The sequence below is a fragment of the Protomyctophum parallelum genome (assembly GCF_964188405.1).
Source record: "Protomyctophum parallelum genome assembly, chromosome: 21".
Classification (NCBI taxonomy): Eukaryota; Metazoa; Chordata; class Actinopteri; order Myctophiformes; family Myctophidae; genus Protomyctophum; species Protomyctophum parallelum.
Genome location: NC_139713.1, coordinates 20046294 through 20064252, shown reverse-complemented (window position 1 = coordinate 20064252; position 17959 = coordinate 20046294). Strand labels below are relative to the sequence as shown.

Sequence of the window (17959 nt, the reverse complement as noted above, 5' to 3'; positions counted from 1 at the left end):
CGGTTAGCCCTACCGTAAAGCTGCCAGACGCGGACCTTGTCTTCATAGGGTAAGTCGTACTTGAGGGGGTCGCCCACGGGCCCCTGGTAGTATGGTCTCATGATGGATTCCATGGCTGACGTGTGGGCCAAGCCAATGGCATGACCGAACTCATGGACAGCAACGGCAAACAAGTCCATCCCATGAGCATCTGAGAGAGAGACAGAGAGAGAGAGAGAGAGAGAGAGAGAGAGAGAGAGAGAGAGAGAGAGAGAGAGAGAGAGAGAGAGAGAGAGAGAGAGCGTGGGGGGAGAGAGAGAGAGAGAGAGTACAGAGTTAGGTTCAGATCACTATACAAAATAATGCATTTTGCAGGCCGTCTCTTTTTCCTCTTGTTGTCAAGGAAACCACAGAATCACCAAAATCACCTTTAGCTATGGTATGAGTAGTGAAGTGTTCTTTTTGCTGCTACTTAGCACATGTATGGCCTCTTAACTCATCTGACTGGCCAATAGGAGGGGGGGGGGGGGGGGGGTAGGAGGGAGGGAGGACAGTGGAGTGCATTTTCACTTTGACTAGAATGATTTCATGATTAATACTTCACCCTAATCATCAGTTCACGACATCAACATCATTCTCAAATCACAAAGGTCGCATATCACTGACGAATAGAATCAGTATCACATAGTAAAATCCTATTAATTTAACAATTTTGAATTAAACAAGTGTAGAAATGGAACCAGGTGGACCTTGGCTGCCTTACTGTATAATGTATTTGAACACATTGTAATGGTAAGAACTCCTCCTGCATTGCAGAAGTGTACATTCAACCAGCCTTTTTTTCAACTAATATTTATCTAGTTGAAGTTAAGAGTTGCGGAAGACAGCTTGGAGGCTCTGAATGCTTTCAGGCACACGGTGCTGTGTGCGATAACTATGGTAATACTACCTGAGCCCTCAGGCTGCCAATCAAAATCTGAGTGTGGAAAGACACACCTGAGGAGACTGTGCGGCTTATAAAAGCATTTCCCCCCCAAGCACATTTGGGAAATGAAAAGCCACCAAGCAACAACCCCCCCACCCCCCCTCCCGTTGTCTGGTTCCGCTACGCGAGAGAGCCGCTAAGGAAAAAACGCTAACGCATGGAATGCTAACGTGTGACGGAGCAATCGCTTATAGCTTCCAGAGGCAGAGCTTCTGGAGTCAGGAGGCTTTTAGCCTTCACAGTGGACTTGGCTTAGTGACACCTCATTTCTACACTCACAAAGGACAATGTATGAGATGCAGTCATGGCTACAGTAGTCAGCTGGGATATGTTCAGCGGCCAAAATGCTGACTGTAATCTACAGGAGCACATGGTGGGGAGTGGAAAGGAAGGGGGAGAGAGAGAGAGAGAGAGAGAGAGAGAGAGATAGAGAGAGAGAGAGAGAGAGAGAGAGAGAGAGAGTCGTACAGTAAAGGGAAATCAGTAGTGTGTAATCTTATTTAGATACCAGCAAGTTTCTAATCTCTGAGGTCACAGGATGGACTTTAATGTCTGTCATCAAAGTCAGAACTCACAGATTTGGGTGGATGAGCCAAGTTCTGAAGACTTGTAACAGTAACAGAAAGTGTGTGTGTGTGTGTGTGTGTGTGTGTGTGTGTGTGTGGGGAGGGGGGGGGGGGGCTGTGAGCGTGCGCGCGAGAGAAACATAGCAGCGATGTAAGCTTAATGAGAGAGAAGAGAAGAGAAGAGAAGAGAAGAGAAGAGTGCATAGAGAGACAGAGGGATCATACATATAATAACTAGAAACAGATGGACACAAGAACCCAGAGAATCACAGTAGAGGGAGGGAGAGAGAGAGACCGCACATGTATACATGCTTTCTTGAATGTATTGTATTTATGATGTGCATCGGTGAGGTCCACAGACCGTGGTTACGTATATATATACCTTATGTATACTTTATACTGGTGCCGAAAGTAGCCGACCTAAAGAAAGCGCTGTGAGTCTGCTCCTATATATAACGATCAATCTGGGGACACCTGGAACCTCCTCAAGGACCCTGGCGTGTCCCCCGGACCCCACGTTGAGAACTGATGACATAGAAAGCTTCCCAGAGATGTTTGTGGGCTGTCGTTGTAGTAAACCGTCTCACTGACAAGGACAGAGATGTTTGTGGGCTGTCGTTGTATAGTAAACTGTCTCACTGACAAGGACAGAGATGTTTGTGGGCTGTCGTTGTATAGTAAACTGTCTCACTGACAAGGACAGAGATGTTTGTGGGCTGTCGTTGTATAGTAAACTGTCTCACTGACGAGGACAGAGATGTTTGTGGGCTGTCGTTGTATAGTAAAATGTCTCACTGACGAGGACAGAGATGTTTGTGGGCTGTCGTTGTATAGTAAACTGTCTCACTGACAAGGACAGAGATGTTTGTGGGCTGTCGTTGTATAGTAAAATGTCTCACTGACGAGGACAGAGATGTTTGTGGGCTGTCGTTGTATAGTAAAATGTCTCACTGACAAGGACAGAGATGTTTGTGGGCTGTCGTTGTAGTAAACAGTCTCACTGACAAGGACAGAGATGTTTGTGGGCTGTCGTTGTATAGTAAACTGTCTGTCTCACTGACAAGGACAGAGATGTTTGTGGGCTGTCAATGTATAGTAAACTGTCTCACTGACAAGTACAGAGATGTTTGTGGGCTGTCGTTGTATAATAAACTGTCTCACTGACAAGGACAGAGATGTTTGTGGGCTGTCGTTGTAGTAAACTGTCTCACTGACAAGGACAGAGATGTTTGTGGGCTGTCGTTGTAGTAAACTGTCTCACTGACAAGGACAGAGATGTTTGTGGGCTGTCGTTGTATAGTAAACTGTCTCACTGACAAGGACAGAGATGTTTGTGGGCTGTCGTTGTAGTAAACTGTCTCACTGACAAGGACAGAGATGTTTGTGGGCTGTCGTTGTATAGTAAACCGTCTCACTGATCAGGGTTATGCAGTGGGTGGATGATTAACGGCCAGTGTTGGGGAGTATTAAGCTACATGTAGCTGAGCTACGTAGCTGAGCTACATTTTGCTGTAGCTTGTGGTATTTTAGCTACATTCATATTTGTGTACCTCGTCAAGTAGCTCAGCTACCTTTTGGGTCATTTTTTGTAGCTTAGCTACTCAAGTTACAAGCTACAATTTTGGGCAATAACATGAAAGAAATATATTAATTTTGACCATTGGTTGCTGTGTTAATTCTTGTACTAGAACCCCCTTTGAAAAATCAAGGACTGTTCCTTTTTCTGATTGCTTTGAGGGCATATCAGCACTTGACAGCTGCCTCTAATTGGCCTCTGATTGGCCCTGGTATCACAGGGTGGGAGGGGTCTCCCAGGGGGGAGCAGGGGTCTCCTAGAGGGGAGGAGGGGTCTCCCAGAGGGGAGCAGGGGGAGGAGGGGTCTCCCAGAGGGGAGCAGGGTGGGGGGGTCTCCCAGAGGGGAGCAGGGTGAGGAGGGGTCTCCCAGAGGGGAGCAGGGTGAGGAGGGGTCTCCCAGAGGGGAGCAGGGTGGGTGGGTCTCCCAGAGGGGAGCAGGGGGAGGAGGGGTCTCCCAGAGGGGAGCAGGGTGGGGGGGGTCTCCCAGAGGGGAGTAGGGTGAGGAGGGGTCTCCCAGAGGGGAGCAGGGTGGGGGGGTCTCCCAGAGGGGAGCAGGGTGAGGAGGGGTCTCCCAGAGGGGAGCAGGGTGGGTGGGTCTCCCAGAGGGGAGCAGGGGGAGGAGGGGTCTCCCAGAGGGGAGCAGGGTGGGGGGGTCTCCCAGAGGGGAGCAGGGTGAGGAGGGGTCTCCCAGAGGGGAGCAGGGTGGGGGGGTCTCCCAGAGGGGAGCAGGGTGGGGGGGTCTCCCAGAGGGGAGTAGGGTGAGGAGGGGTCTCCCAGAGGGGAGCAGGGTGAGGAGGGGTCTCCCAGAGGGGAGCAGGGTGAGGAGGGGTCTCCCAGAGGGGAGCAGGGTGGGGGGGTCTCCCAGAGGGGAGCAGGGTGGGGGGGTCTCCCAGAGGGGAGCAGGGTGGGGGGGTCTCCCAGAGGGGAGCAGGGGGAGGAGGGGTCTCCCAGAGGGGAGCAGGGTGGGGGGGTCTCCCAGAGGGGAGCAGGGTGGGGGGGTCTCCCAGAGGGGAGCAGGGGGAGGAGGGGTCTCCCAGAGGGGAGCTGGGTGGGGGGGTCTCCCAGAGGGGAGCAGGGTGAGGAGGGGTCTCCCAGAGGGGAGCAGGGTGGGAGGGGAATCCCAGAGGGGAGCAGGGGGGAGGAGGGGTCTCCCCGAGGGGAGCAGGGTGGGGGGGTCTCCCAGAGGGGAGGAGGGGTCTCCCGCATGTACATTCTCAATTTAACGCTGAAAAATAAAAAGTAGCTGAGCTACTTTGAGCTACTTTTTCCATGTAGCTGTAGCTTTACAAGCTACATCTCTCCAGGGGTAGCTATGTAGCTTGATCAAGCTACTGCCATGGTGAGCTACTTGTAGCTTTACAAGCAACGCTTTCAAAGTAACTTGCCCAACACTGTTAACGGCCCTCTAGTTTAATTTACAGCAGTCTTTATGAATGATGAAACTTTATGAATGATGAAAACTGTAATCCTTTTTCACCCAGTGTCAATTATCTAATGTAATCACTTCCTCTGCCAACCTGGGGGGGCAGCAGACTGACCTCATGCTTCCTTCTATGCAAGAGGAGTCCAAGCTGCTTCTTTTCACCTGACAGGGGGGGGAGTTTCCCCGGCCGGACGTAGCGCGTGGAAGGAACACGTTATTCCAACCAGTTCCTTTCCCCTCCATCAGGCACCCCGGCTGGCCAGGGGGAGGTAGTTTAGAGACCAGGATTACTGCATGTTTTTGTGAGGGTACCTACCCTAGGGGACACGGGGAGAACATGCAAACTTCACACAGAAAGGCAATTTTGCCAACCCCGCCTCAGGTATGGGCACTGATGACGCGGAGGAGAGAACACGTCCCTAGCGGGAATCGAACCCAGTAACTCGAAATACGCGGCCGGTTAAGACGGAGGTTAAGGTTAGGGGATAGTGTTAATCAGTCGGACTAACGGGAGGTCGGAACAATGACATGCTACCGAAGAGAGTGAGATTCACAGGAAGGCGTTCTGTCAGAAAATATTTCATGAAAGATTGTATGATGTTAAGATGCACAGTACATTTTGTATTGGTACATTGTATATGATATAACCACGAGTGTCAACAACAGAGTGTGGAGGGGTTTTCTTTTTTTTGGACTGCTAGTTGTGTTTTGTTTTTTGTCTTTTTCTTTTGTGTAAGTCAATTTTGTATGCTTTATTGAAAATCATTAAAAAAAACTTTGATGAGATGCACAGTAAGATTCACAGACTGAGAGAACCTTGCAGGTCCATGTTTACACTAAAATAAATGTAAAACAAAATAATTAACACTCATGATTTTACTGTGTGGGGTGACCCTGTGGCTCTGACTAGTGGAATTTTGATGAATTACAAAATGGCCTTGGTGCTGTAGATTCAGATAGTTTCAGTGGGCAATGAAGCTCTCAATGCCATTTGGTTTGTGTAACACAACGTGAGAAAAAACTACATTTTAAAAACACAACCGCAAAGTCTCTTTGCAGAAACGATAATATCAATATGCCAAAAGCCTGCCAACAGCTGTAGGCTACAGTATAGATCAGGAAAAGGCTTTTTATTTGAGGTGAAATGCCCCTTTAGAGATGACTTTATTATACAATACAAAATACGTACATACACTACGGCTTACTTGACTTGCCAGGGTTAGTACAGGGCACTTAATGAATTCACAAGTAAACACATTGATGGATGGCGCTCCTGCGGATACAATATTACAGCAGGTCTATCAGCAGCGTCAGACGTCATGTAGGATGATGAAGAGCTTGGTGAAATGCATAGTCCCCTACTATATGTTTGAGGTTGTTTAATGTGCAGTCAGTACCGTGAAGGTGAAGAATCTAGATGTACTGCAACTGGGACACAGATTGATTAACCCATTAAGAACCGAGGACCATTCTACAAATGCCTTCTGAATCAGTAGTTCTCAAACTTTGTCCCAATTCAAAATTATTCAACGTCTCGATTTTTGAGCCCCTCTTATGTCCAGCTTTTGGTGAACATCGAAGCCAAAAGTTAAAAGCAAGGACAGAAAAGTGAAGACTCAAATTGTGATTGGCCGGAATGCCATTTGTGATGATTTGATTTGTTGAGCACCGAATGTGATGTATGATGATAAGACACCCCTCACTTTTGTCCCAAAATAGCAGATGTACAAGCAGATGTAACACGCTGTCAAGCTACACTGGAGCCTACTGTAGGTGCCCGGACCGCAAGGCCATGCTCTCCCGAATTCCAATGCGTTAAGAACTACTGTATGGTATGTACAATATGTAACCCACAGAAGCGTGTTTAAAGTTTAATGACGATGCAGCACTGTAGAGAGAAAACACAAGCACAGCTAGTGGCCAGCCTTTCATGACGACTCACATAATTCTCAATGCTCTTTATTTCACGGAACCACAGTCCTATATTAGGCTTATGTATTTAGCACCTTATCACATTTGTCACAATAATTACACACAATCTATTACGTAAATTGGCAACTAATAGGTTGAAATAAGAGGAAAGAAATTATAATTATTACTTGCTTGCATGATTTGGCCCTTGGATTAGTTTGAAAATGTGTTTTGCTGAAATGTTCTAGATGATTGAAATTCTACCCTTTAACGTGGGGACATGCAACAGCACATGGACACTTGGACAGTATTATCATCATCACATATCCAGCCTTTACTGTACTTTCCCAGTCTGAGGGAGTGGTAGACTAAACCGAGAAGGCTTAAAGTTTACACTGATTGGTCAACCGCCGTATCTTCTCCAGGGATAATACGGCACCTTTCAGCATAAAATGTATACTGTGACATTAGACTCTACATTTCTTATCTAAACTATGCCTGGGGGTATAGTGTATGAGCCAGAGCCATGGTTGGATAACTTCATATAGTTATATATAGTTATGCGTATTACCTCTGCCCAGGATGGTTATGCTTTCAGACATTATTTCAAGGCGTTTGTGCAGTGCATACATTTTCACTATCAAGAGTACTGTATATCATAAGGAACAAAGATGATTTCCCACTTGTCCAAAGGGTACAATACAAACTACAGAAACCAAGAAATGTGTAGCCAGTGAAACCGTTGTTTGGTACGGCCCGCTCCAAGGCGTGGGGGTCACAGCACCTCTTCCTGTTGCCAGGAGATGTGGCAGGAACGGTGGGACTATGGCAAATGAAGACGAAAGGTTTATATCCCCGGTATAATTATGATGAACTACATAACTCAAGGGAAACTCATTTCTCAAACACTTATCCAGTAGCACAGCAACGGCAGGCACGCCGCACTGTTTTGCCGGCACAGCTTTGCCGAGGCGTCTTGAAGCAGCTGCATCTGTAGTGATGTGTGTGCCTGTGTGGGTGTGACCACCCCCTTACTGCAGCTTACATGTTCACCAACCATGTAGAAACACATCTGTTACGCTCTCATTCATCACTCCACCTCACCTACACACACAGACACGTGCACACACACAGACACGTGTGCGCACGCACGCACACGCACGCACACACAGCAATGACTTGGAAGTCATGCAAAAAAGAAGGAAAATAAAAACTACTGCTTAATGAGGCTTTTTGTTGAAGCCACGGTATTCAGTCTGCAGTCTTTGCAGGGCATCGGTTAGAGAGATAATTAATAAAGGCAATCTGTTGCCTGTCAAAACAACAAAAAAGCAATTCCAGGCCTCGTTTAAATGACCCCAGAAAAGTTCCATGGATACCTGAACTATCAATCAACCAGCAGGAGAATAGCTGCCCAAATAAATGGGGCATTTAGCATTTTGCTAACTCAGCACTAATTGTGCACATTTAACGATGGCATTGGGTGACCTCAGTTTGAGGTAAGTGAGCATGTCACTTTATTTATAAAGCACCAGTCGAGAGCAGATATGTCACAAAGTGCTTTACACAGTAATTATAGCATATAAACATACAGTGTATAAAATACAACAAAGAATTTAATAAATATAACATGCTGGCTGCACTGGGAGGAGTTGGGGTGGGATACAATTATGATAATGTTAACACACAGTTTGAATCCATCCATCAATCCGCTCCGATGCAGACCCCGTAGTTTTACGTGATTTGCGTTTTTTTTTTTCTTTTCTTTTTTCGGTCACTTGTGTGGCCAGCATCGTAATACTCCATTCACCCTTGAATCACACTGCTTGCCTCTCCCGGGTCTCCCCTCCCCTCCTGAAACAGGATGGCGGCGTCCATGCCCTGTATAGGATCGTAACATACTCCAGTCAGCCTGAATCACACTGCAACACCCAGGATCACGTGAACAACTCGAAACCTTCAGCTCCCCCCCCCCCTCCCCCTCCCCTCCTGTTGGTTTGTGTTTAGAGCATAGAGGGACAATGGCGGCGCCCATATGCTGTGTTGTACATACAATCTTAACAGCCTTGACACTGCAACACTCATGGACCGACGTCGGACAGATCTATGGCTCCTTTCCTTCTTCATACTACGAACAAACAAGATAACCAACAAACGAGATCACAATTTCACGGATTGTATCTCTGAGGGACCGTGACCAGCAGTGGCATGGTCGGGGCTGATGCCAGCGGGTGGCCGGGTCGGGGCTGATGCCAGCGGGTGGCCGGGTCGGGGCTGATGCCAGCCGGTGGCCACGATCGAAAGCACTGGGACTTAGATTGTCTTGACACAGATAATCAGTGTTAGTGTGGAGTGCAACCAGACTATAGTGATTGTAACACTTTATTATTCATCATAATTGCAGTGATAAGGCCGGTTCTAAAAAAAAAAAATCGCGTTCTAAACGGTTTATATACGGCCGGATTACAGAGGGGTTGCAACTGATCATTGCTGCTGCTGCCTTTCTTCCATCCTTGAAAGGATCGATCCGATTCTTTCAAGGATGGAAGAAAGGCAGCAACATAAGCTTTGGTTTGGTGTTTTCTTGTGGTGTGATTACAACGTTTGCTGTGGGCCTTGAAAAAGTAGTCATGAATGAACAAAAAACCTTAGCACCCTTAACTTCCATTATTGAGAATCAGTCGGCATTCAATGTGTTTTAAGTATGTAACACTGAGTAATTGCTTGAAACCCCCCCCCCCCCCCCCCAATTAAATAGGCCTACTACACAAAGGCAAGTCTAAAATGTTTGCTGAGCTGCTTTTTAAAGGTGTCCTTAAGTACAAAGTGAGAGAGATCCAAAGTGCATACGCAACAACCTCCAAAGCACACATGTTTAGTTTAGTTTAGTTATAGTGGGTCCTGATCAGAGGACCTGAACGAGACCTGCTGGAGACATACTGTACAGTAGAGCTCTAATGTAGGCAGGTGATCAATACAGAGCTGTAAGTCACCCCAATAATAATTCCATCGGGAGCCAGTGAAGAACAATCACACTGCAACCACACTGTTTCTTCTTTCTAGTTGTGGGTTCGAGTAGCGAGTCCACTATTGCTAATTATCCCGGGGCCGTTTACCCTCTGGACTGTGACGAAATGTGGGTCAATCAATAGGAAGACAGAAGGAGCGGGGCTGTGACACCATGTGGGTCAATACCTCATCATCGAGTAGAGAACTTGTAGCGGTTTGAATGGTACCTTTTTTTTTTTTTTTTTTGCTGGGGTGCCAGTCAGGGTGGGGCCTGACAACGGAGGTGACAAGTTCAAGGTTGCTGTTAGAAATGACGGCATGGCTCCAAACGGACCGCGCCACAAACTACTCGAGCCCTCACCGTTTCTTCAGGAACAGTATTTTCTAGTCATTATTAAAATGTTCAAATGGCTGCTATACTCAGACTAATGCACAACGGCTAGCTGCCTCTTTTATGCAGACTCTAGGGGTGCATGGTGTGCATCAGAGGATCATATTTTAATTCTACCACCAGGCCATATTTAACAGCATAACTGGGCAAAGAATGTCAACATGATACGGCAGAATACAAATCCAAGACTGCTCGTCTGGTACAGACAGAGGAGGAAAGAACGCCATAGTATAGTGAATGGATGAGTGGTCTGTTCTCAGACAAGCCCAGAGAACATTGTTCTCCTTCTCTTACCGTCCCGCAGACAATCGCTGCCGGGTGGAAACCTTAGAAAAATAACCTGTGTGTCCCCCAATGGATCCAATGTAGTTATTATTTAGTTTCCGGTTCTTGTTAATACTTTTCATCGGTTCAATATCCATAAAAAAACCCCACATAAACACGTAACCACTTTTTATTTCACAACGCAAATACGCTGTGAGCTTGCAGATCGGCTATTTTCGCAGCTTTTGTGTGACAACTACACTATGATAGAACAGGGCATTAATCTACAAACTGCGGAGACACAAGGTTTCTACTTGAAAGCGCTGAGATGTTACGAGTACTCCAATGTAAACCTAACCATTAAGGAAAAAGTTGTACCTACTGTACCAATTAAAAATGTAATTGCAGTGCTTGAGGCTGTAGGGCTTGCGCAAACATAGTACATCATCACTAACATAACAACATAACAACAACATAATAATTTCTTGCATTATATGTACTGGAGCATGTGCAATATGTGTAATTTGTGGTTGTGATTTGCTCAGCGTGTATTGCTTTGTTTATATGTTTTTAATGCCATCATAGAGGCACGTACAGTTCTGTATACATGTAGCGTTCGTTCGAGTGCCTCACAGTGGCAAAGAAGATATCCCTGCCCTCCCTTTGTCTTAATCAAAACAGGTGAAACTCGCGTATCACATAACGCTACAACATTTCTCATCGCCACTCGACACAATGGGCCTGAGCTTTGCAATGTTTCTCAAAATGAAAACAACCGTCACTGCTCTGACTGCCAGTATAGCACAACTTTTCATACAATGTTATTTGTGAATGTAATTTATTTTAGTTTTAGTTTGTTTGTTTGGAGGGGGAGGGGTACGTTCATCAGGTGAGAAACAGCTGCAGGAGTAACAATATCCTATCCTATATTAAAATTGTCTAATGGGAGTGCCGGCAGGCATAGACATATTGGTCGGATAAGTGGTGTAGGGCTGCATAGTGGCTCGAACCTCTAGTTACAAAAGGTGTCAAATAAAACTACTGTGCTGACTTTTAGGCACAAGATTAAAGAAGTAAGTAGCACTAACATCCTTTAGCCAACTTTTGATAATGTGCTATAGTTTAGCACATTATTAGAAGTTGTTTTAAATAAAAGATAGCAGACATGATTTCCACAGGCATTCACCTGTCCTGCAGTCTCGCTATAGAGAGCGAATATTGTAATTTATCTAAGGGGATGACTTGATCAAAGGAGCCAATTTAGTTTTAATTGGGGTCCCTTTATCCATGGCTGAGAGGCAGAGTTCATTAAAAGACTGCACCAAGTAGTCAACATCACTTGTGCATAAAGCAGTTAAAATGGAAAGGAAACTTGCAGCAAAAAGGTGATCAAGTATGTGGGAGCTAATGCTATGCAGCAACCACGTAGAGTCTGTGGGGGCCACGGGGGCACAGCCCCCATGAAGACTCTCAGGGCCCCTTTAGGCCCCCATGAAGATTTTCGTGGACATTTTACATTTACATTACAGATTTTCTGGGAATTCCAAACATTTTGGACCTCTCCGCCGGCAATCTGAGAATCCCATCGTCAAATATTCGGGAAAACAGCGCCTCCCCTGTTGTTCCTCAACTGTTGCGAGGCAACAGTCTGTCTTGAGAAACTACTCCGCCGGCCGTCCAAGAGGTGTTAAAAGTGTTGGGTGCGGCCACCCAAGTACTCAAATGCTAATCGGGTTTCTTTTGTTTTCACCTAGCCAGATGTCCACAACATCAAAGCGTGTCAGAATTTCATGGTAGTTGTTCTTGAGTCGTGACATAATAACACTGATCAAGAATTCACCAAAGAGACTCGTCTTTGAAACCGCTGTGCCCCACGTGTTGGACCGTGAGAGCAGCCTCGCTGAGAGCAATTGTTTCCAACTACACTACAGTGTAATCGTGACATTTCTCACAGAAAAAAGTGATTCAGCGTATCTCTCTCCCCTGAGTGACCGGCTGCCTGCCGCCACCGCGCAATCAATCGATCAATCACTCCACACCGATCCCAGCAACCCCTCTCACTTTCCCTCTCTCTCTCTCTCCCCCTCCCTCCGTAAGTCCGTATATATATATCTCCCTCCCTCCCTCCCTCTCTCCCTCTCTCCCTCCCTCCCTCTCTCCCTCTCTCCCCCTCTCATAATAATAATAATTATAATATAGTCCTGAAAGTTTTGGCCTATAGAAGCTGCTTTAAAAGTACCAGCGAAAACAACAACTTTTTTTCCGGGCCCCCTTGAGGATTGATCAAACTCTTCGGCTCTGGATAGCAGGCAGGGCAAGGGACTGGATTAAATGACAAATCAAATCAGTTGTGATCCATAAAATAAATAATCAATATTCAAACCAAAAACAAGACTCCAGAGTATATGTCCTGGGCCATTTTTAAAGAACTACCTGATATTAATAAAACATTAAAAAGCACCATCATCACCAACATGTTAAAATCACTGGCAATGACATAAATCTGTAGAGTTTAAGGAGGTTTCAGTTAAATATGATCCATTTGGGTCAGGTGGACTGTAGATGAAAAATACAGCAAAAAGGATTAGTATTTCCACTGTTAAACACTTTGCATATTAAAGCAAAAGCAATTATTTAGCTTTGCAGTCATCTGATAACATCCATCCCTCTTGAGAAGATTATACTGTTGCAATCTGCTGCAGTCAAAACATTCACTTTTCAACTTTAAAGCTGACCTAACCTTTAAATCTTAGGTTATCTGGATGCAGGAAAAAAGTTGTTGATGTGAACAACAACTCGTGCTGATATATGATATCTTACGAGGAAGAATGCTAAACCAAGGAGGACTTCAAGCTTCCCGCCTTATACGCGATATTATATAAGATAAGAGGTGTTGATAAGAAGTAGAACATCAGCTTAGACGTCGTCTGAATTACGGACTAGGCGGCGATGCCATGGGACACATGATTCATCAACTGGGCCTTGCAGCAAGGTGGACGTGACAGACTGCGACTTCAGAGAAAATGAAGCATTGTTTAATTAAGTTACTTCCCTGTGCCTCAGTGCCTCGCATCTGTCACTTAACAGAGAGAGGACAGGAAAACACAGCAATAAGCACAGGATGGGGGCTAAACATATCAAAGCCAAACTATTCAATAACATAAGAGACATATTAGATGCGTGTGCTGTAGGACAGGGATGGGGTTGATTAGATAAGTGAAAGCGCGCATGAATGATGATGTGCAAGGTGAGACTTCCTAAGCCGGTGCAGCAGTTACGTTAGGCTGCCGTAGAAGAGGGTCTCAGTTACGTTAGGCTGCTGTAGAAGAGGGTCTCAGTTACGTTAGGCTGCCGTAGAAGAGGGTCTCAGTTACGTTAGGCTGCCGTAGAAGAGGGTCTCAGTTACGTTAGGCTGCTGTAGAAGAGGGTCTCAGTTACGTTAGGCTGCCGTAGAAGAGGGTCTCAGTTACGTTAGGCTGCCGTAGAAGAGGGTCTCAGTTACGTTAGGCTGCCGTAGAAGAGGGTCTCAGTTACGTTAGGCTGCCGTAGAAGAGGGTCTCAGTTACGTTAGGCTGCCGTAGAAGCAGCCGACGGTCTCATTCAGTGGTGGAAAGTAACTAGGACATTTACTAGTTACTAAGTACTGTACTGTACTGTACAACTTTTAGGTATTTTTTCTTTATTTGATCCTGGGTCTGCTGTGCAAGTGCTGAAATGTTATGGAATACTTAATTGTATCAAGCTTTGACAACATTGTTGTATTAATTTGATTAGCATAGTGTCAGGTATAGAACCTTTGGAACAGCAAATTGGACAACATACAAAGTCATTAGTAAACCAATACAAAAATTAAAGCCACTTTAAACCACTTCACTTTAGTCTAAATTACAAATCTAGATACAATTATTCTCTGTTTGCTCAACTCTGTTCAATCACTATGTGGTTATTTCTGCACATTTCCACAAATCCACGTGTTCAAATAAATCTTTCAAGCAGCTGTGGGCATTGGATGCCACATTAATCTTGAAGAACAAAACATTGCTATTTTACACCTGTCGCACTTGTCATTGTCATGCTGCGTGACCATGTTGTGAAGCAAATGCAGTTGTGTCCTTCTGTGCACCCACGGGCGAGCTCGTAGGGAAGTGAGGAGTGGTCAGGCAAAGTGTTGGCACATTTCCATGATAATGATGATGTTCTTTTATTGACAAAACGTGCATATATACAGTGGTGTAAAGTAGCTAAGTACATGTACTCAAGTACTGTACTAGTATTTCCAATTTTCAGTACCTTTACTTTAATATACTCCATACAATTATTTGAAAACTGTTTACTTTACTGTTACTTTGTAGATTTGGATTATTATTACAAAACATTAATACATTATTGGCGAACAGGCTGGTGGGGTTTAAGAAGATCCGCTAGGTATTGCGGTGCCAGGCCATTCCGAGCAGTATTACAATCTTAAAATCAATTCTAAAATGTACAGGGAGCCAGTGTAGTGAGGCCAGTACCGGGGTGATATGTTCAGATTTTCTTGTTCCAGTGATGAGTCTTGCGGCTGCGTTCTGTACTAACTGTAGGCGGTGTATGGATCCTTTGCTGAGTGATGAATAGAGGGCGTTACATTAGTCCAAACGGGATGAAAGGATGAAGGTTAGGGGTCGAAAGGACTGGTCGGATTCTATAGATGTTGCGTAAATGAAAAAAATGAAAAAGTGCGAAGGAACGAATGGAAGCCCAAAACGGAAGCGCTGAACAATGCAACACCCACAATGCAACGCTAGAAACTTGTAAAATGGGACATTCTGCATAATGAGTACTTTTACTTTTGTAAGGATATATATTTTGCTACCAATATTTTGTTTTACTTTTACTCAATTTTGAAGCATACTGTAAGCATTTGCAGCATAAAGTGACTGCACTGTAGGTCAGAATCTCGTCACAGGCTGCATTATTCCCATTAAGATGTGCATCTACGTACTGTAGGTTCAAAACATGCATAGACTCTGCTTGCAACCAAATGTCATCATCAACACATCACTCACGTTCAATGTAGCAGTTTTAAATTCAATTAGAATATGAATGATAAGAATAAGATAACATTTAAAGGGCATCCACCGGTGTGCATCGTGTGAGTGTGTGAGTGTTGAGTGTGTTTGTGTGCGTTTGTGTTTGCGTGAGTGAGAGAGAGAGAGAGAGAGAGAGAGAGAGAGAAATTGCTAATGGAAAATATGTTCAAAGCCACTGGACTATGAAATATGTTGAAGGACCTCCCGACCGTCTTTGAAGAGTTTCATGAACCCATGATGACCTTCTGTTTCTGTTTTCATGTGTCTTTCCACATCAGAGCTTATCAATATCCAATGTTGGGGCTCCGACACAGCCACTGTGCACACAAAATGTGTTCATCCTTGCAGACATGTTGTTATCATGGTTATGGTTGTACAGTAGTAAAACTATAAAGATGTTATAGGTGTTTTTGGGCGGGAACCCCCTTTTGGTGTTTTAAGCATTATGTTATATACTTTAGCTATTGAAAAATAGCAGATCTACAAGCTCAAATCTTTGAATATTCTTTCAGAGTTTCAGTATTTAACTCAAATCTTTGCTTCTGGTGGGTCCCTACAACATATTCTCAGATGGGGGTCGGCGGCATATTACATATAATGTTTGGGGTCCTTCACATGAAATATTGAGAACCAGTACTGATATAGAAACATGAGGTTTTTCAGAAAAAAAGACATTCAATTTCGACGTCAGGCCTAAATGGGTTAATTAAGCAATATTACACGAGAGGGTGTGGTTTAAAAGTGATTATTGCCACGACAGTGATACGGTCAGGAACGAGACGTAGTCGAGTTCCGCAAGCATCACTGAAGTGGCAATAATCACCCTTAAAACTAAGAAAATCGCTGAAAAAACATATTTTTTTAATGACAGACGTAGTCACTACGTCCACCAATGTCCCAAGAAACTAGCTAGCCTAGTTTGCTGCACTCTGGGAAAACAGAGCAGCTGAATTCTTTGTTTTGATTAGGTGTGGACTGTGGAGTGGTGCTCGTTTGAACCACGGCTAGAAGGCTGCTTCAACCAATCAGATTGCTTCCTCGAAACGACCTGTATAATTGGTTTTAATAGGTGGTACAGTAGAACCCATCAAGACGGTCCTGAGGCCGATTCTACAAATGTTTTCTAAGGGTGTGTCGTATATGGACTCAATCATTTGTATACTATAATCATTCTATAATTTGGATCAAACTACATTTCTGTGCTAAGTAAGCTGTAGTAGTCTGTCTGTCTAGCTGAAAGCAATAGTACTCTGGGAACCATCGTTCTTTGCATATCTCATGTTTCTCAAGGCAGTCAGTCTCAGAGGCCTGTCTTTGATATCTAAAGTCAAGGTGTCGTTGGCCTGTTTTACATGCCTTTTGTTTGTTTGCATACTATTGTCTCAACAACAGGTCACTTGATTACATCTCAGACGTCACTCTTTATGCATTCCCCCACTGTTGATATGTAAAAGTGTAAAACACCTCTGTTTGATGTTAGACGCATATAATGTCTGTTTTTGCAATGTTAAGGGGACTGGTTGGTGCAGGCTGAGGATCACGGTCAGTCTGTGCTATGTGCTCCGCGGCCACAGCTGGGCCGCGGGAAGCTCTCTGTCTCTGTCTCGGTTGCTGCAATAAATACAAACTCTACACTTCAGCTCATCTCTCTGCGTGCTCCTTCATCTGAGCGTCTGATGCCATTGCCTGGTTACTTTTTCCTGCAGTATGCCGTTTAGTATAGAGAAACTCATTCAGCCTTTTTTGTCTATTGTTGTCTAAGTTATAGTTAGTGTATGGTTAGTAAATTACACGACACGTGCGTTTGGGAATTCGCACTGAGCGCACTGGTGTGCACTCTTGTCATTTGTTTATTCAGTGTCACTCACAGCGTGTTGTCGTTGGAAAATCTAGTGCGCTGCATCCCGGGTGTGCTGAGTGCCTGCACTTACCGACCCTACTCAGAAAGTTGGGGTTGTCCAGTGCATGTGCGTGCGTCCCTGCGGTGTCTCGAGCACTCCCGGGCGGGGAAAATGCTCCTTTGAGCTTTATTATTACACACGCATCAAAAGTGTAGTAGGCCAACAGCAGGTAGCACATTTCCGAACCTCACAGTTTTCTGAAAAACATATGTTGCTACAGTATATCAGGGGTGCTCAAAACCTTTTTACGTCAAGGACCCCCCAAAATTATATGGATTTGGCTGCGGACGTACATACCCTATCTCAAAATATTATGTGTCAGGAGCCCCCAGAAGCGAAACCGTTGATCTTCAATCCCTGTAAATGCCCCCCCCCCCCAACTTAAAGAACTCATCGCCCCAAAACCTGCCACTCAAAGCCTCCACTCCTCCAACACCAACCTTCTCCTTGATTGATAGCACCTCATCAATATGGACTTGAGATTTAACTTCTTCAAAATGTGTTCAAAATGATCACCAAATTATCATCAAAATACACCATCTGTATGTCTCTGAATGTGTTGGCTGCTGTGATATTTAAATGTTGTTTTTGTTCTTTCTCTAAAATCAAGCTTCCAACATCGGCAGATTAAAATTCTGCCTCATCAATTTCTTGATGAAATGGGAAGGAATGGACTGAACAATTCTTCGCTTTATAACAAGCATCGCTTGTAACCAATATATTATCCGCCTACATTATTTCAGTTGTATGCTACTGCTGTATATACATAGTTTGAATAAATCAAACATTAAACAGTGAATATGGAGCACGAACAAAGGCTAGACACATGCATAGCTTGGTTTTTGAGAAGAGTTGAGCTGTTCTAGTTAACAGACTGGGACAA

At 44.8% G+C, this 17959-nt stretch overlaps 1 protein-coding gene across 3 annotated transcripts in view; it reads right to left on the bottom strand.

The window, feature by feature from the left end:
- LOC310879387 (matrix metalloproteinase-17-like) overlaps positions 1 to 17959 on the bottom strand; it is a 103896-nt gene that overhangs the window by 18754 nt on the left and 67183 nt on the right. For all 3 annotated transcript variants that reach the window (XR_014571004.1, XR_014571005.1, XM_083794012.1), the window contains exon 5: positions 14 to 190. Coding sequence is in view for 1 of the 3 variants with exons in the window: in XM_083794012.1 (XP_083650138.1) it covers positions 14 to 190 (177 nt within the window). In the remaining 2 variants the exon portion in view is untranslated. The remainder of the gene's footprint in view (positions 1 to 13; positions 191 to 17959) is intronic.